General features: G+C 50.7%; 1 protein-coding gene across 1 annotated transcript in view; it reads left to right on the top strand.

Annotated features, from left to right (window-relative positions):
• The first annotated feature begins 12,400 nt into the window (after positions 1-12,400).
• Positions 12,401-24,528, top strand: part of SLC12A8 (solute carrier family 12 member 8) — a 51,197-nt gene continuing 39,069 nt past the window's right edge. The window contains exons 1-4 of the mRNA XM_074595649.1: positions 12,401-12,481; positions 13,287-13,433; positions 16,368-16,559; positions 19,518-19,749. Coding sequence (XP_074451750.1) covers positions 12,413-12,481; positions 13,287-13,433; positions 16,368-16,559; positions 19,518-19,749 — 640 coding nt within the window. The 5' untranslated portion in view covers positions 12,401-12,412. The remainder of the gene's footprint in view (positions 12,482-13,286; positions 13,434-16,367; positions 16,560-19,517; positions 19,750-24,528) is intronic.

The raw sequence follows: 24,528 nt of genomic DNA, 5'->3' as shown, positions 1-24,528 counted from the left end.
ATTCAAAAAAAGACAAAAATAGTTTTGCAGGAAACAAAACTATTTGGATAGCAGGCTTGACCAAATGAAATTTTTCTTTTTGGTTAAACTTGATATATTTTAAATGATTCTATTTCTGCCTTTATTTCTGCCCTAAAAGCAACTTAAAATATTTTGGGAGTTACTCTTCCTGTTCATTTGACTGTGAGTGTAATTTATATCATGGTTTACAAAATGTGGCATGAAGGATTGGATTGTTTTATCTGTATAATACAATGAAAGATTGCTTTTTTTTTTTTTTTTTACATAATCATGGTGAATGGTATTGTATTCTTAGGATTGATTTATTCATTAAGTGACTTAATGAGTTTCATCACTTTTGACATTATTGTTTTCTTAATGGTTAACTTAGTCTTTTGGGGTTTATAACACCCTTCTATGTATTGTGATACTAAGGGAAGTTATGTTTCTGCTTTATTTTTAATTAAACTAATAGTTTGATAATTTATATTTGCAAATGATGCATTTTAAATGTGGTCACTTGCTGTTTGAAAAATAAAAATATAGAATACTGTTTTATGAATAGACTTAGCAGTATTTTTCATGTTAGATAATTTCAAACAAAATCTTTTTTTTAATGAGACAGATGAAGGCACGTAGAGATACGTATCGTTCTGCAAGAACTCAAGTGGATACCTCCGACAATTAAATGAAATATTTAAATATTTGATTTGAGACATATAAAACTTACTTGGGTTTTCTTCCCCTTTGGATATCCTTCTTGCCTCTGTTGATTATAGGAAAACAGAATCTCTGACCTTAATTTTAATCCTGGACTTCTTAGAAGATTGCACTGGAATCACTTTAATAGAAGCACCTAGCGTTAGACCAGCTTTCGTGATCTTGTTTACACTAGAGGGAATTTATTCAGTGCCAGCAACTCTTCGTGCAAATGAGAATCAGGACTTTGCTTTAATCTCAGTTGCAAGAAAAGTGAACTTTACTACTCAAATTTTCAGTCTATTGGCTAACAATGTGCCGTGTGTGCGCTATGGCGTTTCGTAGCCTGGGTAGTATGGAGTATTTAATATGTAACACAGATTTTTTTTTTTTTTAATCGTTGAAGCAAATATGTAAAAAACATTGAAGATCAAAGCATTTATGCACTTAACAAACCCAGAAATGTGCCCTGTAGCATTAATTACTGATAATTTAGTTTTCTCGCCTTTATTTATTCGTGTGTTAAACACGTTGTTTTCCCTGAATCTTTTGGTAGCATCGCTCCTGATAAAGGCTTGATTTTTGTGAAATGCGTGGCTCTCTTGATTTCACTTCGTGTAAGAACAAGCTTTGTGTAAGAAAATGTTGAAAGTCGCACGATGCCTTTTGAAGAGAAAAAAAATAGTCTGGTGAAATTCTGCGCTAAAACTCGAGCCGTGATGAGCTGAGCGCTGCAGCAAGCGCGGGCTGGGTCTGGGATGCCGGTGGCTCCTGCCTGGTGGGTGCAGCCCCCGTCCTGGAGCCCGCAGTGTCACTACTTGGGTGTTCTCCACCTCGGGGAGCCCCCTCTGGGCAACGGTGGCTGCAGGAGAGGAGCTTCTCGGCTGGCTTCAGCCTAAGCCCCTTCTGAAGATGCTGAAGGCAAGTTGAGTGATGCTGCGTGGTGGCAGAGAAAGGGCTCTCATGAGGTTTGCTCTAGCGTCCTCCCCAGGGGACGGCAGCCCCGCGGGGATGGCCAGGCGCAGCCGCAGGGCAGTGACATGGAAACGGCGCAGACGGTTCTGCAGGGACTCTCTGAAACTGTCCTTAGGAGGGCTGCCCGTCCTCGGTGCCTCTCAGCTGTGCGAGGCCACCGTCCCTGCTGTCCCTGGCGTACCGCTGACCTGTGGAGTGGATGCAGCTACATCACTTGATGTGACTTGGTTTCGCTGTTGCTCTCGTGTGTGTGTTTTGGTGTTGTTTTTCAAAATAGCCTATCAAGAACTTAACGTGGCGTGTTAACGTCCAGCCAGTATAGTAACTACCTTTAATGGTTTCATGTTTAATAGTTTTTAGAATGTGGGTGCGCTTTGCAGTATGCCTGAGTAAGCATTGTCTGCGTACTCGGCTGCTCTGCTTGTCTTTAGTTTTGTTATGTTTGCTTACATTAGTTATACTGATTTTTATTTGTTTTAATTATGGGGTGGAAATAAGAAATCAAAGCTGATAGTTTCTGCTTATTGACTTCACTATTTGACAATTTTAATCATGAAACTGATGCTGAAAATAAGACATTTTCCAATGTTATGATGTTAAAGCAATTGCCAGAACCTACATTTTGTGTTGAGTGAGAAAAATAATCCATTGAATTAGCCTTTGCTTTTTTTTTTTTTCCCCCCCTAGGAGAAGGAAATAGTTTTCTGTTAAATGATTGGTTATTTGTTTGTTTAGAGGGTTGGGAAAAAAATCTCTCTCTCTGAAATTAATATCTTTCTTGCGCTGCACAGGAGAAACTGTTTTGTAGCTCCAGAATGGGCAGCAGTTTATGAAAGCAGAGAGATTTGGAGGTGGGTTGGCTCAGGGAGGTGGTCTGGAGAAGTGTCGTGGTTCGGGCTTCTGCCTTGCGCTTGCCGAATCAACAGAAGATAGTTTCCTATAGAAAATTGTTTGCTCTTTTGTCTGCTTTAGTTGCCAAGATACGGAGTTTAAAGAAGAGAGCTTTCCACTGGAAGGGGGTTAGAAGGGAGCCGGCGTGTGCTGTCCTTTCAGGAGCCAGCAGCCCTGCCCTGGTGGCTCAGGTAAGTCGCCTCCTCCGTGGTGAAGTCGCCTCCTCCGTGGTGTCCTTCCCTTTCACGTCAGGGCTGGTCTCCGGGTTCCTAACAGCCCTGCTGCAGCAACTACTCTCCCTTCTCAATTTCAAAGGCATACACATACGAGTCACTGGCAGAAATGAAATACGATGATTTGGTGAGGTTCCATCTTAAAAAGTGCGTGCGTATCTTTTGCGGTCCAGCCAGCTACATCGCTTTTGCCGGTGTCTGCAGCCACGCGCGTCATGCAAAAAGCATGGGATCCTGTTCCTCCCCCCGTTATTTGTACTTACCTCTGGATGTTTGCGGGGTGCACAAGTCACTGCTGGTTTCTCCGCTTGGAGTCCATCTCCCTGGGCACCTTTTCCACTTGGAGTCCATCTCCTGTCTGACGCAGGAGAGGAAAGGCACGTTGCTGCCTGCTAAGTGTACGCTCCTGCCTGCTGGTAGCAAAGCGGCTTGGCTCATTTTTGGCCAGTGGCTGCACCTGTCAAGCCTCTCAGCTGGAAATGTGGGTGCTTAGTCCCAAACCGAGCTTTGTGCTGGTACCTTTGGCATAGGACGGTGCGTTGGCAGTAGCTGCCTTCGTTTAGAGGAGGTGATGCCTTCTCAGCTGCGCAGCCCGAGAGAGGTAAGCTGGCCCAGCTGTGCCACTGAATACAGGTTATTTTCACTCTTATTTGCGTATATGTGTTTTTTCTCATGGTCAGGTCTTATCGTTGGTGCCATTGCAGAGAGGCCGAAGTAACAGAGCTTTTGTAACTGCTGTTGGATTGAAAGCACTAGCCGGGCCTTAGTGAAACCAAGAGGATTCCGTTATTTTAGCAGTGTAACTCATAAAAACAAATACTTCTGTGTTGTAAGATGAGTAACGACTGTTGAAGATGTAGAATTTTTCCACTCTGAAAGCTCTTCAGGAGCTTTCTGTCTTGTCACAAGATAGACTGAGTCACGAGAGGTGATAAAGTGACGACTACAAGTGCTGGGAATATGTTCAGGGTAATCGCAAGGTAATCTTGACCCTGCAGTAATGCCCGAGAACACGGCAGAGGATCTCGTCGGAAGCTCAAAGGATGACTTGTTTGTTTTCTCTCAAGTCCTGTGTTTTCTTCCATTCGTCTTGCCAGTTCCTGAAATCGTCTTTGTTATAAAGCTAATTAGAGACAGAACAGCCTAAGAAAGTGACAGCTCGGAAAGACGGATAAGCGAGTGCAAGGGTACCACTGCACCAAAGCGATGTTTTCCTCCAAAACAGGAATTGGAAAGGAGGGGTTTCTTGAGGGCGGTATTTGTTAACTTAAAGGAAAGCGTCAGATCAAGGTAAGGAGGATGATCAGGCCCCTGGTCAAACGCGTAGCGAGAGTGGGGGATGTTGCAGCTGCTTGAAAATGAGCCCTGAGGACAGCGTGAGCCCCCCCGTCGGGTGCAGAAACGCGCTTTGGCAGCGCTGGCTCTCACGGAGCCCCTCTTCTTGCCTGAAACTCCATTTTCAGGGATTGAAACAAGGATGTTGTTTGTGGTGATGCTCAGATATCACACTGATAACTGCTGTTACCACGCACTGAACAAAATCGGGTAAAATGCACTTTAGAAGCAAAGTGTTTTGCAGTGTACAACTATGAGTGAACTTGAATAGAAAAAGGCTGGCTCTTCGTTTCGTCTGGGAACATACTCTTTACGTGTAATGGCCCGTCTTGCTGTTGATCTAGGGTTTGTCTGTAGGCCATTAAGCGATGTGAATAGCTAAATCGTGCAGCTTATTCACAGTTTGTGCTGTGCGCGTACACAGAAATCGGCTTGTGTATTGCTGTGTTAGGAAAGACGGGTATGTTTGGCAACTGAAGATGATCACGATGAGGTCTGTGTGATAATTAACATCCATTGTACTGAGAACCAGTCCTTCCCTTGCTCAGACCTGTGGATGTTCCAAATTCACATCTTCTCTTGCCGACCCACCTCTGTGCTGCTACTTTCCCTGTTTCTGGGGGCCACGTTTGTATCTTTGACACCCCTGTATTTTTCCCTTTACCTGTTTTTATCCCACGTAACCTTTTGTCACCTCCCTCACTCTCTTAAATCCATCTCCTGGAGCTGTTTCCTGGATCTCCAGACTCCATCCCCTGGAGAAGTTTCCACCGAGCGACACCATATGGATTATCGGAAGTCTTCTCAAATCACAGTTCAGGATGTCTGATATTCAGGTCTGTCAGGTTTCGGATGCTCCGACAGTCCTGAGGACCTACGTAGCTTGAGGGGAAGGATTCCTGCTGGTCTCTGGAACTCGCAGCATCCATTGCTAGCCCTAAAAGCCCTCAAGAATTGGACTTTGATACAAGAATTTTAGCTTTTAGTTGTATTTTCCCCCCCCTTTTCCTCCCAGCAGAGATAAGGTACTCAGCATAAAGAGAGAGAATTTTTAATTAGACCTTTTAAAAGACTTTCTCAAATGGTTTGCGATGGTTTTCCTTGAGGGTGGTGCAGACCTCGGAGCGGTGCGGAGGAAGGCTCATGTGAACACAGCGGTGGCTGAGCCAGCTGTGAGTCACGCAGCCCTCCCGAGCGCGCGCTGGGGGAATTTGTACCATTCCACATCATCGCATATTTGGTGTGAGTAATCTCAGTGAGAGCCGCTTCTCTTGCGTTCCGGGTACCTCTTTATTTCCAAAGCCTGTTCTTTACGGAAAGCGAGCCGCTTTGCACGTGACGGCCGCTTGCTGATTGCCCTTGGAGAAGCGACAGTGTGTGTCAGTCTACAGTTTCGCTCGCATGCTGAGTATGGAAAAGCCACGTGCTCCTCGGGAACACAGGCAGCCCCGCTGCCGGAGCGCTGCCGGCTGGATTCGTTTGCCAAGAAGGAAAATGTTCAAAATTGGCCATGACTTAAGTAGGAGCAGACGGAGGCCAACACCGAGCGCTCCTGAAAGGGCTTTTTAACAGCAGCGCTTGGTGATTTTAATGTGTCGGTGTGGTCCTTGAAAATACCTTTTGCTGGATTTCTGCGGTCCTTATTTCCAGCGGGGAGGCAGGATTTTTCCCACAGTCAGTGGGAAAATGGTCAGTGGGGGGGGGTGGTGGTGGCACCTGCCCTAGGGGACTCCTTCAGCGCTTGCTTAGCGTGCACACGCACGTGTAGGGGTGGACGTGGCCGCAGGCAAGGCACAGGGCTCGCTCCTCGGGCAATTAGTGACTCCTCACCAGTTCTGCAACAAATCAAAGCTATTATTTCAGATTTTGCCCCGGCCCTCAAGCTGAGAGAATCTGGCTCAACCTGTTCCCTGGTAGTCGTAAAGAGCGTCCTCTTCCAAGGGAGCCGGAGGAGAGCTGCTGAAATAGTCCAGGAATGGGATATCTCGGGGAGAAATTTCCTCAAGTTAGGCTTCATCCTCCTTGGAGAAGTCGCCTGTCTTCTCTGCGCTCTTGCTTTCCTTTTCTGCTGCTCGCCTGTCTTTGCTGTTTTAAGAGTAAAGGCTCATTTACACTTTGCCTCTGGAAAATCAAAGCGGGTTCTCTGGATTACATGGATGTCTTGTATGGATACTTTACTGAAAATTTAAAAGGCCCGAACTCATTCTGCCTTACTGGCAGTAATTTTGGAAGTTACAGAAGTCATGGAATGGTATTCAAGCTCCAAGGAAGGGTGTCTGGCTTTAGATTGAATCCTGTTTACATTGAGACTATCCAAAATTTCCTGCCTTTAATTCAGGTGGAGCTCTGCCTGGGCAGGGTCACGGGATGCCATGGCAGCCCTGTACAGGGAAGTTCCGCCGAAGTGAGTTCCTACTGAAACCAGGTTGTAACCGCTCCCGTCCGGAATTGACATCCTGTTTCCCTGTTGTTGGCAGCCTTCCCTCCAGTTATGAATTCTATTATTTAATAGTTTATTTTTTGTCAGGCTCCTGAGATTTTCAGACTCGGTGGAAGCCTGCTCCTAACCCCTCATTAGCTGGGTTTCCTCCGTTTAGCGCCGCGCGTGCCGCTGCCAATCCCTTTGGCACTGCCGCCTCGCAGAAAAGATGGAAGAAATCACCGTGGAAAAGTGGAAACTGGAAAAAAAAAAACAAAACCAAATACCCAAAACACCGAGTGGCTAGAAGGCGGCAGGTGGGCCGGGGGCTCCACTCGGGGGGGGGCCGGAACACCCTGTGGATGCCCGCCCGGGCGGGGGGGCGGCGGTGCCCGGGCAGACGTGGCAGCGCCGGGGCCGTCCCGCCGCGGGAGGCGGCGCCGCGGGGGAGCGGGACGGGGGCGGCGGGGACGGAGGGAGGGAGGGACCGGGAGCCGCAGGTGAGTCGGGACGGGGCGGAGGGGGTACCCGCAGCCCCCCGCCCCACACGACGGGGCCGGGCTGGGGAAGGGGGGGACGAGTCCGGGGGCAGCGCAGGTGGCACCTTGCTTTGCTTTGCTTTGCCCCCGGCTCCCTCCGCTGCGGTGGCTCGCTCGGCGGGGGGGGGGGGGGGGGGGGGGGAAAGGGGGGGAGAGGAACGAGGGAAAGTAAAGGTAGAACATTAAAACGGGGGAGGAAGAACAAAAAGAGGGGAAGAAAAAAAAAGAGGGGAAGAAAAAAAAAGAAGGTAAAAGAAAAAAGAAAGGCAAATAAAGGGCAGGGGGGCAAAAAAAAAAAAGGGCAGGGAAAAAGGCAAAAAGAAAAAAAAAAGGAAAAAGTAGCAAAAAAATGGGAAGCAAAAAAAGCAGGAAAAAAGAGACAAAAGTAAAGCAAAAAAGGCAAAAATAAGAATAGCAAAAAAAAAAAAAAGCAAGCAAAACAAGCAGGAAAAAAAAGACAAAGCAAAAAAGGGCAAAAATAAGAGTAGCAAAAAAGGGAAAGCAAAAAAAGCAGAAAAAAGGGCAAAAGTAAAGTTAAAAAAAGGGGGTGGGGGAAAATAGCAAAAGAAGGACAAAAAAAGTAAAAAAAATTTCAAAAAAAGAAGGAAAGCAAAAACAAAAAAAGAAAAAAGTCAAAAGAAAAGCCAAAATGGCATTTAAAAAAAAAGAAACAAAAAAAGGACAAAAGCACCAAAAAAAAAAAAAAAAAGGAGAAAGTGAAAAAAAGAGAGAGGAAGAAAATAAAAGGCAGAGGGAGCAGCTCTCAGGCTCTCGCAGCGCTTTCCGGGAAGGGGGGGGCGCAGCCCCGCGGTGGCGATGGGCCGGGCCGGGCCGGGAGCCCCCAGCGGGGCCGGTGCCCGATCCCGATGCCGGTGCCGGTGCCGGTCCCGCCGCCGCGGGCCCAGGCACGGAGGCGTCGGCAGCGCCGCGGCCTCTGCCAAACCGGAGCCGCCTGAGCGCACCGGGAAATGGAAGGTGCCGGGTGAGCCCGGGCTCGTTTGCGCCTCTCGCGTTCCGCGGCGGTGCTTTGGCTGCAGAGACACGTAAAAGCAAGAGGCGGGCGATCGTCCGGGCTGTGGCGGTAAAGGAATGCCTGGGAATAGCCGGGCGCGGCGTTACCGTCCTTGCGCGGATGGCTGCTTTATTTCCCTTTAACTCCCGCCTTCCTCGGGGTCCCCTAAATTAGGTGTTTTTAAGAACTTGACCTGGAGAGGAGTTGAGGGGATTTATTAAAACTAAAGCGCTGTTGGCTGCTGGATCCCTTGAGGGAGGGAGGCTTGGAAGTGCCTCCTCTGGCAGGGACCGAGGCTTCGGAGGTGGTGGGACCACACGCAGTTGCGCTGGGGAAGGCGTCCACCTCTCCTCTTTAAAGTCAGCCAGCTGTTGAGTAGCTCAGAGCAGCGGCGCTTAGCTCAGAAACGGCTTTAATGTGACGATTAATAAAATATTATTGCCTTGAAAGGATGCGGAGGGGGCGCGGAAATTTCATCTCTAGGAGCCTGGTTTTGTAATTAAATAAAGAAGTGTCGCAGGAAAAGGAGACGAGCCTTTGTAACGTTTCTGCGCGGAGGTGCGCTAATGCTGCTCTTCTGCTCTCTCGAGCGCTAAATGGTATGGGAAGATTAAAGCAACCATTCTTTAATTTATAGGCTGGTTAGTGTCTTTGGCAGAAACTTTAGGAAAAGTAATATCAATTAACTTTTGAGTTAGAGGCTCGCTTATATTAGAGGAAAACTGTGCTTGTTTGGTTTCTTTTGGTAGACTGGCGTGTATAGCAGAAAAAGCTTCTGCTGGGTTGGTGACCCAGATAGATAATACGTCCGCAAAATATCTCCGTGTTATGCAGCCACTTGGAAACCACGCTGCGCCGCTAACCTGCTGCCTGGGATGAGGGGAAGGCTCCCGCCCCCAGGAATTCCCATTTACGCACCCTAAATTGCAAAAAGACATGGGTCGGGAGGTGGCTGGGCGGGCAGCGTCCCTCCTGGCATGTGTTTGTTCAGCTCTGGCCTCGGCGCTGTGCACCCCTTGCGGTGTTTGCTTCGGTCACCTCGTAGGGCCCAATGCGTCCATACGTTGAGGAAGGATGTAAACAGTTGCAGGGTTGAGTAATGAGGTATGAGGCGGTTGGAGATGCCGCAGAGGAGCGATAGCGGAGAGGCAATTTCCTGCGATTGCGGAGGAGAAAGCTCTTACGCCGAGGCGAGCAGGAGCAGGGCTACGCGGGAAGAGGACAGGCCAGGAGAGGGGTTTTAACGCCGAGAAAAAGGAAGAAAAAATGTGAGATGAGGGGGTTGAAATGTCCAGGAGGGTAATGTTTCCTGCAAGGTGAGCTCCGGGTGTGAAATCCGTGCGTGGAGCCCTTCTCTCTGCGTTTCACAAGTTTCGGATTGATGATACGGGTGCGTCAAACCTGCCCGTGGTCACCGACCGGGCGGCTGTGGCCACCCTGAGCTGCGGCAGGGGGTCGGGGCCATCTCCTTCTGGGGTCCCTCGGTGGAGCCGTTTGGGTGAGCCGGGGGCTGCAGCCTCTTCCCACATCCAGCTGGAACCGCTGGTAAAGACAGGAGTTTGGATGGCAACAGCGAATCCTTTACTGAGTGAAATCTCTGGCAAGGGAGGAATCTTAGGAGAATATGGCTATTCAATTGCAATCTCGTTTCATGTCGTGTATTTTCTTCCCCCTTTTTTTTTATTATTACTATGGCTATTTCCATAAAAACATGAGCTTTGTTTCTTTAGAGTTCGTCTACTCCTGCTGCTTTTGCCCTGCTTGAAGCCCCAGTCTCCCCATTTGTGGTATTGCGGGGGGTTATTTGCTGCAAAAAGAGGGGAGGGAAGCAGCAGGGAATCAATGAACTCGTACGGCTTTGGTGCTGCTTAACCAGCCACGTGGAGGGGGCGAAGAAAAACCTCCCGTGCTGGGCATTGTACCCCAGCTGCAGGAGACCTGAAACACGGTGGTGGAGCCGCGGCAGCACTGGTTAGTTATTATTGGGTATTTAAAAGCAGAATAATGGAGGCAGAATGGTGAAAGGGCTGATCTGGGAGCTGGGGTTCAGGCCCTGATGGAGAAATTCTGAGTCACCCAAAGTGGTTTCTCTATGTCCCTGTGAAATAGGAAAAGCACACTTCTGATGGTTATCATGTCTTCGTAGCTTGCAAGCTTGAGGAGTCAAGAGATTCCTACACTGTGCCCATGGTAAATTTAGTCTGTGGTCTCAACTAAGGTTTCCAGCCACTGGTACAAGCCATGGGTGACCATGGTTGGTTCTTATAAGCATGTGAGGTTGCCTGGCTAGGAAACTATTAGACCCAGGAGAGCCAACGATGCAGCCAAACTGCCCTCTCCCCAGCTGTGGAGCACGTCTTGCTCCTCTCTGGCTGCAGCCCTCTTTGTCTTACCTGGGTATGATGTAGCTGTGCTGAGGAATGGCCAGAAAGGCTCTGTTGGCAGTTGGCGTAGGAGACTGTGGGCAACTGGTTGATGGCCATCACAAATGGCCACCAATGTGGCCACAATGTGGCTAAGAGCATCAGGAATGCAGAGTGTAGGTCTGTGGTGGTGGACACCTTCAACTGTTTCAGTTCCATCTCTGGGTTGTGATGGAAGAGGGACAGAGTGGGGTAACAGGTTGCTTGTTATGGAAAGTCTTACATTGTCAGGACTCCGGTCTGCAAAAGGTACATCTGAAGGGGGTATGGTCAAGGCTGTGATGTGATTAGTGGTGCTGGGAGCTAAATACTCCATACGTCCCATGTCACCGGAGCACGGAATGAAATTAACAGGTGCCAGATTTAAAACCAGCGAGAGGAAATACTTTCCCCAGAGAGCACACCATAAAGCTGTGGAGCTAGCACTGCAGGATGCTGGGGACAACAGGGGTGTGGATACCAGGTTTAGAAAAGGCCAAGAAGGGCCCTTAAATGTTGGGCTGTGTATTGGGTTTGCGTGTCAAGGTTTTGGTAGCAGGGAACTACAGGGGTGGCTTCTATGAGAAGCTGCTAGAAGCTTTCCCCATGTCCGATAGAGCCAGTGCCAGCCGGCTCCAAGATGGACCCACTGATGGCCAAGGCTGAGCCCGTCAGCGACAGTGGTAGTGCCTCTGGGATAACATAGTTAAGAAGGGAAAAAACCACCCTGCGTGACAGCAATTGCAGCTGGAGAGAGGAGTGAGAATATGTGAGAGCAACAACTCTGCAGACACCAAGGTCAGTGGAGAAGGAGGGGGAGGAGGTGCTCCAGGCACCAGAGCAGAGATTCCTCTGCAGCCCATGGTGAAGACTGTGCTGAAGACCATGGTGAGGCAGACTGTCCCCCTGCAGCCCAGGGAGGTTACAGGTGGAGCAGATATCCACTGTCAGCCTGTGGAGGACCCCACACCAGAGCAGGTGGATGCCCAAAGGAGGCTGGGACCCCATGGGAAGCCCACACTGGAGCAGGTTTACTGGCAGGACTTGTGACCCTGTGGGGCACCCACCCTGGAGCAGTCTTTCCTGAAGGACTGCACTCCATGGAAGGACTCGTGTTGGAGAAGTTCATGGAGAACTGTCTCCTGTGGGTGGGATCCCACCCTGGAGCAGGGAAGAATGTGAGGAATGCCCCCCCTCCGAGGAGAAGAAGCATCAGATGAACCCCCATTCCCCATCCCCCTGCGCCGCGCGGGGGGAGGAGGTAGAGAATTTGGGAGTGAAGTTGAGCCCGGGAAGAAGGAGGGGGTGGGGGGAAGGTGTTTTTAAGGTTTAGTTTTTATTTCTCATTACCCTACTCTGATTGGATTGGTAATTAATTACATTAATTTCACCAAGTCACGTCTGTTTTGCCCATGATGGTAATTGCTGAGGAATCTTCCTGTCCTTATCTCAACCCACGAGCCTTTCGTTACGTTTTCTCTCCCCGTCCAGCTGAGGAGAGGGGTGATAGAGTAGCTTTGGTGGGCACCTGGTGTCCAGCCAGGGTCACCCCACCACAGGCCGATGACAGAGCCTGTGCCGCGGGCAGGCTGGGGGCGGGCGCGGGGGGAGCATTGCTCTCTGCTTGCTCTGCTGTCGCTCTGTGGTTCAGCATCTGCTAAGAGCCGCTCTCGGCTCCGTCTAGGTAATAGCCTTCTGCTTCTGCAGACTATGAAAGCAACAGCAGTGTCTTCTGTCTTTCCTGCTTTCACAGTAAGCGCATTAAAATCATGAATCTTCTACAACGGAGGATCCAGCACCGCAGGAATTTGACCGAGGAGAACAGCTGACCTTCTGCTGGGATCAGCCTCGCCTGTTGCGGTGTTAGAGCGGTGCGTTGGGCAGGTGGAGGCAAGGCGAAGGATACGATGTTCAGCCTGAATGGTGCCAGAAGTGAGGGATATGTCCAAGAGCTGTTCCACGAGGAAGCACAGCAGGTATGTTGGAGAGCCATTTCCCTTCATAGCCAAAGTTTCCATCGCCAGTGGTCTCTGCACCTCCTCCTGGTCACCTCTGTGGCAGGTAAACAGGACTGGAGTAACAAGACCACCCTTCTTTCTGCTACTTAAACCTGAGGGACTTTATTTAGAAAGGGAAAGAGGGGACTTGGTTTCCAGAGTTGCAATGGGAAAGCTGCAGTTTCCCTGGAGTTTCAGCTCTCGGTTCCAGAAGCTCTGAAATTCACTGGAGCCCTGAGTACCAGAGTCCCGTGTCTCCTCTAGAAACATGCTGTCCTGATCCCCAGATCTGTGGAAGGTGACTGTGTGGGATGAGTAGGCCATCTTAACCTACTCTGTCAGTCCCAGCTGGTCCAGCCTGGTTTGTCATCCCATCTAAGAGACTTCTCCAGTGCACTGAGGATCCTGCTTGTCTCGGTGGGGTGCTTGGCAGGGACAGAAGGAGAAGCACAATGTATAGGTGCAGGCTCCGGAAAGGACCCCTTGAATGGTGTTTTTGGTTCATGTTACAACAACAACAATGGGGTTAATTTGCTGACCCTGAGTAGGATTCTGTTGTGCTTATCCTACAAGAATATAAACAGGGTATTACAGGGAACCCGCTCTTCCAGGGCTCAGGGATCCCAGCAGCTCTGCTGCCCCTTCATCTTAGAGACAACTTGCAGCAAAGTGATGTCAGCAGCTGTTGGTGGCCATCCCACTGTTGGTGGCGGGCTGCTGCACCACTTCTGCAGCCTGTTTGTGAAGCACAAGAGGTAAAACCAAAAGCTTTGCTTTCCTCTAGGTATCTCAAACGCAGACCAAGCCCTGGTGGAAGATCCAGCTGTTTGTGTGGGAGCCGGTGCTTTTTGGAACGTGGGATGGTGTCTTCACCTCCTGCATGATCAACATTTTTGGAGTGGTTCTTTTCCTGAGGACGGGATGGCTCGTGGTGAGTGAGCGCTGACTTGGTTGAATGTGTGAATAGGCATTTTTCTCCTCATCTCCTTACCTTGTGTCTCCCAGGTGGTTTTGGATTCTTTGCTGCTCATAGTAGGCAGTGAGCTGGTTATGTCCTCTGGTATTTTGTAGCATTTCAAAAAGTTTCACTAAAATGGAAAGCTGAAGTGGTCTTTGTAAGTGGTTTCCTATTTTAGCTTTAGGAAAGAAAAAGGAAAACACAACAACGGACCTTGACAATGACCAGGGACACCCGTGTGTGGTATTGTTGGGATGAAATAACTGTTTTTCAGGTAAAGCATATTGCCACAGTTACAGCTACTCAGCCATCTTCCCAACCCCACTGAAGAAGCAGGTCTCTTCCAAAATGTCAATATTGGAATCCCCGACGTCTTGAATGGCGATCCTTGGTCAGGCGAAAATGTCATTGCTATCAAAGGGACTTCCACTTGTGGATCCAGAATAGTATCTCACCCAGGGTCAGAGCCTGGAAGAGCGTCTCTGCTCCCCTCCCGATGCAAAATGTTGTATCGTCCCATAACATTTCCCCTTAGAAGAAGGAAAGCTCCAGCAGGGATGGGTGGGAATTTGAGCTTTGGGCAGAGTTCGTGTCACAGGCACGGTGGACGTCTTCCAAAAGGAGCAGGAAGCCACTTGCACTCTCTATTGAAAATGGCTTTGCTGGAGCCTTTGAGGGGAGCTGCAGTCGTGGTGGAGAAGTCGGGATGATTTTCCTAGCTCCCTTTTCCTCATGATCTTATTTCTTCCACGTCTCTTTTGAAAGCAAGTTACTGCTGGAGTGAACACAAATACAAATAAAGCCAGTAAATAAAAGAAAAACTGAAGCAGATGGGAGCGAGCATAAAAGGGAAGGGAGGAGAAGTCGGGGTTGGCAGAGAGCTCCCCTGGCAGAGGAGAGTCAAGTTGAGCCGTTCGCAGAGTCAGGCTTTAGCTATAGATTTCCAGAGCAGGGGCTGGTGGAGCTTTGCAATTCCAGGGGACCCTAATGTTGCTGAAAGGTTCAGGGCTGTGGTAAGGCTGCACTAACCCCCTCCAGCAGGAGCGCGTAGATAGGCATCAGTGTCTAATGGGGGCTTTTTCTTCCCACTTTCTCTCCTTCCTATTGCTGCTGTGAGTCCAGCCTTCCTCCCTGGTCTTCGTGTTAACCCTTTCTCCTGCGGGAACCACTGGATTGTGCATTAACTAGCTGCTGCCATAGCCTGGTGCCACCAGCAGATTCTGGGAAAGCCCAAAGCTGATGTGTATGTTTGTGTGTGTGTGTGCGCTTTTTTTCTTTTTTTTTTCCTTTTTTTTTTTTTTTTTAACTGAAGCGTGTCGTATTTATTAACCCTTTTAACCTGAGTGTAAGCTGCTGAAGAAAAAAACCAATTGTCCTTTTAAAGAAGGAGTGTGGGGTTGTAGCGGTCTGTGGTGCTGACCCAGCCAGCAGCTGCGTTCGTAGCAAACCTTGGCTCCGTTCCCTACTGACCAGATAAAGCCCCTGTCAAAGGCAGCGGGATGCTGAACCAAAATAGGATTTTATGATGATAGCAACATCCTGCGTATGTTTCTGTTGTTTCACAAAAAAAAGAGAGAAGGAAAAAAAATAAAAAATCTGGGATTTCAACCAACCCCAAAGCTGAGAAGCAGCCTTTTAGGGCTGGGGATAAACAAAGCCCATGAAGGCTAGCGCGACCTCAGCAATGAGCATTGCAGGAGCAAGGTTGGAGAGGAGGGATGTGGACATGGCCTGTAATCTGAGTCAGGGCAGGGGAAGGGAAGCCAGACGTTAACGAAGCGCTGGGCACCGGAGGAGATTTCTGGCCGTGCAGTCGGAATCGCTGCGTGCTGGGCTGAGCCAGTCGTCAGCAGGGGAAGGCGGACTGGAGCACGAGGGAAAACTTTTGACCCTGGAAAATAAATCACAGCCGCGCGCGAGAGGGTTGGAAGGTCCCGAGCTCAGAAGAGGTGCTTGAATGCTTTTGGAGGTACTGAGCGCCTTCGCTTTCTGAAAATCCGACCTAAATGGCAAACGGAACCCTCAAAAATAGGGGTGATGCTGGTCATTAAAGCTGCCAACAGGGACCTGCAGCTGGGTCTGTTCAAAGGGTTTTGCTCCTCATCCCCAGTGGGACCATGGCTGGTGCAGCAGCTCCTCCCAGGGCCCCCCCTCCTCCCTGAGCAGAAATGAGTTCTCTTCTCCTCGGGGCTGAATCCTCTGCACAAAACTCCCCCGAGTACAGGGAGGGCGAGAGCCGCCTGCCACGGGGCGTACGTGCCGCCGGTAAGGCCCAGCGTGTGCTGGCTTTTGAGAGCGTTATTTATCTTCCGCGCCGCGTTGCCTTTGGGGTTTTGTTCTTTGGCATCTCATTGTCTGGGAGGATCAGAGCTTTTAGAGGTAAATGTTCTGAAAAATTAAAATGTGAGCTTGATGCTGTTAATAAATCAGCTGTCGCAAATCCCAGAGGTTCAATTTTGAACCTACTTTTTGTTATGAAAGGTTTTTGTTTGTTTAGTTTGTTTGTTTTGTTTTTTTTTTTTAAAGCATTTCATTCTAAAACGTGCAGATAGGCAGTGATCCCCTGCCCACGGTGGCTGAATCATTGTTTGACATCATTCTTTTCAAACCAGAGGACAAAAAACAGTGATTCATGCAGGAGCCCAGTGACGGCGCAGAACCTGCTCATGCAAAGGTCTGTCCAGCCCCAGGACAAGGCAGGTCTTCAAAGAGGTGCTAACAGGAACTATAAATTAGGCAATCAGTTACATTAATTAGATAAGTAGGGATGTGCGTGTGTTTTAATCTGTAATGACTCCAGATTCTTTGATCACTAGTGACCAGAAAGTGGATACGTCCTTTTTCTGTCTCAATGGAGTTGGCATGATTTGATCTTTATTTGATTTATATTTTTTTTTTTCATTGCAGGGAAACACTGGCATTGTAGTGGGCATGTTTCTGGTGTCTTTTGTCATCCTGGTTGCCCTGGTGACAGTCTTATCTGGAATTGGGGTGTGTGAGAAGTGCAGCTTCGGAAGTGGAGGCGTTTACTTCATGATTTCTACTGTCCTTGGAGGTCGAGTAGGGGGGACCATTGGCCTCCTTTATATTTTTGGCCAGGTAATTAAAAAAAAAAAGAAGTTATTTAAAGAAAATTTAGAAAGTTTGCAATGCAGATATTAATCTTGTGCTTTCGTGCGGCCGGAGGTAATTCTCCAAGTAAAATCTGAGTGGTGCTCCGGTGTGCTGGGCAGCATGGGAGAGCATCATGGGCAGCATTCAGCCCCGCTCTGCTGCCCAAGAGCAAGCCTGTGCATGGCCATACGCCTCCTGGCATGGGTTACAACGGGGTGTCTCAACAAGTGAACCGTGCAGGACATGCCCTCCCATCCCAAATTATCCCCATTGCCAGGACATGCCCTTGCTGGTGAGAGATTTGACTTAAACCGGAGTGGGAGAGGCCGTGGTGGCCACCTGAAGCACAGCGAGTGGCTGTGGGCTGGCCGGTTGGCCTTGGCGTGCTCCCTGTGCCCTCGGGGACTGGGCAAGCCTTGGCTGCTTCTCCGGGGGAGCCAGCAGAAGTGGAGCTGGTATGGGAAGAGAGCTGGGCAGCGGTAAGGCCAACAGCTAATTGACTTCTTGAGATCCCAGAGTCTCAGTTCTGGGTTTTCTGAAAGGCCCCAAGGAGCTGTCGTGGTGGTGGAGCACCGAAATACGCAAGTAGTAAACATAAGGAACGGAAACTAATCTCTTAAACCTGCAGTAACTTAACCCCCTCCCCCCCATAAAGATGTTATGAACAGTATAAAATGTGGTGAGCAGAGAAACATTTTTATTGAGGTTTGTTTTTAACTGACTGGCTTGCAGCAATCTCCGAAAACCCTTAAAAACCCCCAAACCAAAAATAATCCCCTCTTCTCCTTTCACTCCAGATTAAAAGCAAGTGTCCATAAAATGCAAACTGAACACTGTTACAAGCCAAGATATGGAAATGGGCCACACATGAGAATCCTTCCTGTCATATTTTCCACTCTGGCTCTCCGAGCGGACCCCGTCTGGGAAAGCAATCAGGTTGCAGCCTGTCCTGAGGGTCGTAAAAGTCAGGCTGTGGCCCCCCCCCCGGCCCCTGCCTCGGCATCCTGTGGGGGCTGCGGGGTGGGAGCTGGCAGCTCGCTCAGGAACGCTTTGCCCGCTCCCGAAAGCTGATGCCTTTCCCTTCTCGTTGTCCGTGCTTTCTGCCCGACGTGCTTTGCGCCAGCTGCGGGCTGCTCCCCCGCTACGAGATGCTCGTGTAACCTCCGTCACGAGGCGAGTCCAGCCAGAAGTGGGGGTATTCCCCGTTCCCTGGTCTGACTGGGGCAAGTGGGGAATGACCGGCAACATGCTGCTGATGCCCTCAGAGATGAGAGGTGGCTCAGTGCCCTGGGGCTGCTGCAGAGATGGGCTCCTCCTGCATCAGCCAAGGTGAGCTGAGACCTGGTTGGGTTTTGGTGTCCTCCTGGGATGCTCCTGAGGAGAGGCTTAATCAAATTGCCCTAAATAATGCAGCACATGTCTGCTAGGTCCTACGGAGACCAACGGGTGTTTGGTCACCACAGCTCTAACCATGAGGCCAAGGTTTGGTGCTTTTCTCTGCAGTCTCCTTTCCTGGAGTGGTTTGCAGTAGGACCTGTCTGTGCAAGCAGAGGTTTTCCCGGGTCCAGCCCTAAAATCCCAAAAGCAAAGATAGTGGCAGCGCTTGTCTGGGTGTTGAGAATCAATTATGTTCCTTGCCCAGCAAAGTGTGTGGTTTACAAAGGCTCGTAAGGGACTGGTTTCTGCAAATTTCAGCCTAGAACTCAGTGCAGCTGTGTGCCCCGACCTGGTTTGCCAGGGATCACAGAGTCACAGAATGGTTGGGGCTGGAAGGGACCTCTGGAGATCAACTAGTCCAACCCCCCTGCCAGAGCAGGGTCACCCAGAGCAGGTTGCCCAGGAACGTGTCCAGGCGGGTTTTGAATGTCTCCATAGTTGGAGACGCCACCATCTCTCTGGGCAGCCTGTGCCAGTGCTCTGCCACCCTCAAAGTAAAGAAGTTCCTCCTCATGTTTAGGTAGAACTTCCTATGCTGAAGTTTGTGCCCGTTACCCCTTGTCCTGTTGCTGGGCATCACTGAAAAGAGCCTGGCCCCATCCTCCTGACACCCACCCTTTAAGTATTTATAAGTGTTGATAAGATCCCCCCTCAGTCGTCTTTTTTCCAGACTAAAAAGACCCAAATCCCTCAGCCTTTCTTCATAAGAGAGGTGTTCCAGTCCCCTCATCATCTTTGGAGCCCTAATGCCAGGCGCTGGAAAGGCTTGTTGCTGAAATGGCAGCTAGTGGGACCCTCTGGAGGGAAACGTGCTGGTATTTAGGCTTGCTGCCCGGCAGTGGGCTCGGGGGCTGCAGATGTCCCATCCTGTAGACTCCAGGCCACCCCAGGCAGAGTGTGTCCTGCCCTGCAGCGAGAGAAACCAGCGGCTTTCCCAGGAGCTCCGGGGCCACGGCTTGCACACTGCGCTCTCCTCAAAAGTGCAGGCTCCCTTTCAGCAACGGGATGGGGAGCCGGTGAGACACCAGACTTTATATCCAAACTAAACACCGAGTTAAAAATAACCCCTGGGAGGCAACAAAGGGGGAAGCAATCTGCTGTTCTTCAGGCAGGTGTTGAACGGGGACCCTTTCCTTCAGGGAAACAGAAGAAGGGAAGAAACTTAAGTGGTTGACTCATCCTTTTCTCCCGCAACGAAGCCAGTGTGGTTTCTCCTGGAGCGTTAATGGAGGGTAAATTTTAAAGCCAGTGAAGTGTTGCTGGGCTGCTGGCCCTCGTGCCCAGCCTTCTCTCTTTCCCCGGGCAGTAGGTATGCTGCCCTGGCAGCGTGCTGTCTTACAGCAGTAAGGCTCAGTCCCTCTAGGCCAGAGTAACATTAAAGATTGTAATGTGACAGCGAATGTCTGTCTGTCTGAACAGAAACACCCACCCCAGCCGGGCGTGGGGGGGCTGCAGATGGGCATCCCTTCTTCTCCTGCGGGGCTCTCACAGAGCTCTCTCCTTCAGTGCGTTGCAGGGGCCATGTACATCACTGGCTTTGCGGAGTCCATCGCGGATGTCCTGAGCCTCAGCAACATCTGGGTGGTGCGCGGGATCTCCCTGGCTGTCCTGCTGGGCCTGCTGGGCATCAACCTGGCGGGGGTGAAGTGGATCATCAGGCTTCAGCTCCTGCTGCTCTTCCTGCTGGCCGTCTCGACGCTGGACTTCGTCATCGGGTCCTTTACACACCTTGATCCCGGTAAAACTGGGGGTTCATCACGGTGGGGTCAGGAGGCGTTAATTCCTTGGGGTTTTCTCCTTAGGTGTACTTGTGAAGTTACACGTCTGGGCAGAGGTAGACTTCAGCGCTTCCAGACATGTCCTTGTCCTTTGCCTTTTAGAGGCAACCCGTAATTTTGCAAGGAGTAAGTGCTTCTGGAGCATGACTGAAGATGGCTCACTAATTTGGGTGTTTAACCTCAGGAATCGAGCTCTCGGTGTGTGCGCTTGTTATACTTGTCTTGCACTCGGAGGTTTTCTAACGAGAGCGGCTGCGTTTGTGGTTGCTATTTGTGGCCTTCTGCTGTCCAACTCTGCATTGAGCATTGCGCCCACGAAAACAGAGGATTGTGACTTGGCATTAAGGAGATCTTCTCCCCAGAGACCCCTGAGGTCACGCAGAGCCTGGCTGTGGTGAGAAGTGCCGCCAGCGCTGGCCCTGGGCTGCACACCCCTGGATTTGCTGCCCAGGGCCGTGTTGGGGAGCTGAGGAGGGAGGTGGGTGGGCTGGGGCAGGTGACTGCTGGGGTTTCAAGGAGCCGTGGGTGCAAGTCTGCCCCGTTAACCTTCCCCAGCCTTGACTTCAGCCTGCAGCAGCGGCTCCAGCTTGGGCAAAGCCAAGGTTCGGGGCTCCCACCTGCAGCCCTGTTTGCACCCCGAGTCCCCTTCCCGTCCCTCTGTCCTCATCCCAAGAGCGTTGGCAGGGAGACACATCTCAAGACACGTGGAGTTGCAGTGGAAGGGGTCCATGAGTGCTGCAGCCGCCGCTCCAGCAATAACGAAGTGTAATTAGCTGAGTAAACAGAAGGTGTCACCTTCTTCTTGGCTTCCCCTGTGTCCAGCAGCACCTTAGGGGGTTGCACGGGACCTGCTAAAGTTGATTTAAAGGAAAGATCTTCGGTTTTGATTTAGTCAGGATTCAGCTGCCAAGTCGGGCAGCAGGAGGTAAGTCGTGTAGGTGTTCGTAGTGCCGATGGCGCGCTGTCTTTTCACACTGCTGCTGCTTTGTGCTGCTGGTACGGTGTAGAAGGACGGTGGGGTCGGGGCAGAAGCTGCTCCTCTCTCGGAGAGAGCCTTGGGGAAAAGCGTTTGCATTTTCTGTTTAGCGTGTACAAAATGCCCCAAATGGAAACCAGCAAAAGTCTCAGCAGACACTTGGAAATGAGAACGAAGCGAGGACGGTTGTGCTCGGTGTGGCGTGTTTTGCGGAGAAAGCAACTGACCTGCTCCAAACAGCTGCGTTTCATAGGAAGTTGTTTTCTAAAGGAAATGGAGGGGGGGGGAGAGTTTGAATTTTGGTTGTGCTCTGAGGACACCTTTAACGTCGACCTAGAGACCTTTCTAGTAGTAGACAGAAAATGAATGCTTGGAGTGAGAGCTGGTGGTAGGAAAGTGAACATGGGACTGGGAGGAGAGAGTAAGAGGAATACGAACATCAGCAGAGGACATGCCCAAGTGGAGGTCAACATAGTCATCTTTGATTTCCTCCATTGCCAAGCACTATCTCATTTTCTTCTGACAGAAAATAGAGAAAGGAAGGGAAACAAGGCGACTGAGCACTGCAGATGCTGCAGGTTAGCTGTGCCTGGCTGAAGAGAGAAGGGTTTCCAATGGGTTGGGCTGATGGTGGCCAGATTGAAGCCCCAAACGCCAGTACCCCAGAGCAGCATTGCCCGTACTGTGGGACCTACGGTGGGGACCATACCCCGACCCTAAGGCTGGCTGGGGAGAGCTGTGGGTTTCTCTGCTTTTACAGACTGCTCTGTGTGAGAGAACTGTTTCAAGCCCAGGCTGAACGGTTGGTTCCTCCCAAGTCCTGCATTTCCCCAGAAGGCCTCTGAGTGGTGTGTCAGCACCAACGCTGAGCGCCGGGCTTCAAGAAGCCTCCTCGCTCTGTCTTGCACTGCTTTCTGCAGGGCATGGATCATGGATGGATGCCTGTCTCTTGGGTGGGATTGCATCCGTCAGCAAAGCATCCCTCCGGCAAGGCAAGCGCAGGAGGGTGCGGGTGGGACTTGCAGGTGTCGGTGACGCCCCATCCTTTGAGAGTCGGCTGGTGGCAGTGGTGGGGTGCTGTGAATCAGAGCCCAGCACCCGGGGAAGCATTTGAGACCGCTTTGAGATGGGCAGTCGACTGAGATATTAATTATCCTCAGCCTTGGGCAAAATACTGCATCTTCCATTCCGTTCTTCTGTTCTTGCCCGCTGTGCTTTAGCTGCATCCTTTCCCGCCCCGAGCACGGGTGATCCGCTCTCTGCAGCCATCGGAGCAGGCAGTTGCTTTGGGTCTGGTTCAGCGACTGAGATGCGAAGGGCAGTGTGCAGGGAGAAGTGATTTTTGGGGACAGACCTGTGAGCTGGGAAGATTTCGGTTGACATCTTGCCTGGGTTGCTGCCTTGTTTTATGAGAGGTTTATGGGGTTTCAGTTCACAGCCTTGGGTCTCCGTCTCCAAACCTGTAAAATGGCTTTGTGCGAACATCCTGCCTTTCCTGTTCCTACCATGGCAGCCTTTTCCCTCACTTAACATTTCCAAGTGCTGCGCACATACCAAAGGACTGTGCATCTGCCAAGCAGCAGTTATTTGGATTTAAATAATCTCCAGGAATGCCTGTCCATCTTGAAGGTCTTAAACGGCTGCCTTTGTGTGGTTGCGCTGGGTGGAGTCCCCTGCTCTTCTCCCCATTCCCTCAGCTCACACCCAGGCACACACCAAATCGGATATTGTCCAAGCACTCACTCCCTTCCTGTGGTTTGCCTTTATTTTTAGTTTGAGGACGGAGCGTGTTTACACAAAAGGGGGCTTCTCGGCAGGGCTTCCCGCTGCTTTTTCTCCTTTTCTCTCCATTGCGGTGGCTCGCTCCCGCTCCGAGAGCCGGCCGGGCTCCTGCAGCCCGGAGCTGGGGCTGGAGGATCTGAGCGGCTCCAGCGGACAGGGAATGCACTGGGTCCCTTGTCCAGATGCCGGTGACCCCGCTGAGAGTGCAGGCAGGGCTGCCTGCTGCTCCCTGCCAGGCTGCGGCGTCCCTCTGCCTGGCCCCGAGGGCTTTTGCTCCTTTCCGCAGGGTGTGTGTGGGGGATTTTTTTTGGAGTTAATCCCAAATCCTCCCCTTGGCTCTGGCTGGCGCTTCCCCCAGGGACGGGTCACGGTCCCAGGCTGGGATCTTGGCCAGGGGTGGGCAGCGAGGAGAAGGGCTCCCCGTGCTGCCTGAAAACCAGCCTCCTTGAGCTGTCTCTGGCCACTCACCTTAAAATTCAGTCCCACCTCCAGAAATGGAAACCCCCATGCTCCTTCCTTGGGATGGGAAACGTCCGTATTCTCTTTCTCCCCAGGCATAGCTTAGTGTTTTTACCAAACCTAACGCAGGTGAATTGAAATCAGGCAGCGCTTGACTTCTCAACCCATAACTAAGCCAGACCCGTGGTAGCAATACGGGGTTTTTCTGGCTTGTGTATGTTTGCATTTTAACTCTGGAGGTCCATGCCTCAAAATCAGCCTGAATTATCTTGGGGGGGTGGGGGCGGCGAATGTAAAGGAGAGGATGCTCCTTTCCGTGACCAGCTCCTCAGAACAGTATGTGAAACTTTTTGGCCTCTTCACGTCCCGAACGTTAGAGTCATGGAAAAAGAAGATAAGCCCGCCGTTAATGCCCACGTTTTTATTTTCCTAGCATATCTCTGCTAATTTTTGTGTAGGGTGACTCCCAAATACTCCCTTTCAATTAGGCGCCTGCTTTCCTGTTTTGGCAGCGGCTCTCAGGTGCCCTGTTGAAACAGAGCGGCTGCGGGAGCGCATCGGGGGGGGTGGTGGTGGTTGTTGGGAAGAGAGCTGGTGTTAATTTGGTCGCACTTTGTTGGGGAGATGAAAGGAATCGCCATGTGAGCGAAAGAGGCCTGACAACAGCATCTTAAGTGCCTGGGGGAAAAAAAAATAAAATTCTTTTGTTGGGAATGCAATAATTAGGTCCTCTTGGGCTGGGAACCCCCCCTTGCCCCATCCTGCAGCAGATGGTACCGTGGGGTTGGGGCGAGCGTGGAGCCCAGCTGGGAAACCCGGGTAGTTCATTTCCCAGGGACACGGGGAGGCTTGAAAGGCGCGTTGCTGTCAGGGTGCCCCTGCTTGGGATTATTTTCCATGCAAACCACATCCTTCATCGCACCCACTTGGGTTTTAGCTTCCCGAAGCTGCTCACACAGAGCGCAGAAAACATTTATTATTCTCGCTTCTCCCTCCGAGGATGAGTCCTTTGGACCATTCATCCCCCGCAGGCGTCCCGTGGCCGAGCCAGGGGAGCTGATGCTCTGCCGTGGGTACCACTGGTGAGGAGCTGCAGGAGAGGAGCTTCGCCTGGGGCCGCTCCAGCAGACGGGGAACCTGCAATTGTTAAGGTGATTTATGTATATAAACACTCCAGTGTTGTAAAGACCCCTCAAACGGTGCCTCGGGGGCTTTGATAGATTGAATTAATTAGGTATATTCTCACATATTTAATGTGAAAGTGATCAAAGCGTCCTAATCAGGGGCTTTTGCTTGGCTCTGGGTTGTTTTATTGTATTTTTGGGTACGAGGGGTGTGCCCCATTTTCATAAGAGAGGGTGCAGGAAGGATGTGTGTGTCAGAAGATGATCTGCAACGAATCCCAGAGGCTTTATCCAGGCTGATTGCTGACTTCCTGGCCTGAGACACATCTGGAAACTGGCATCAAGTTCCAAGTAGAAATCACCGAGCGAGCGTCAGCAGAAAAAAAAAAAAATAATCC

The sequence above is a fragment of the Larus michahellis genome, chromosome 7 (assembly GCF_964199755.1).
Source record: "Larus michahellis chromosome 7, bLarMic1.1, whole genome shotgun sequence".
NCBI classification, from domain to species: domain Eukaryota; kingdom Metazoa; phylum Chordata; class Aves; order Charadriiformes; family Laridae; genus Larus; species Larus michahellis.
The sequence above is the reverse complement of the archived record's forward strand: the minus strand, read 5'-3'. Positions and strand labels throughout refer to the sequence as shown.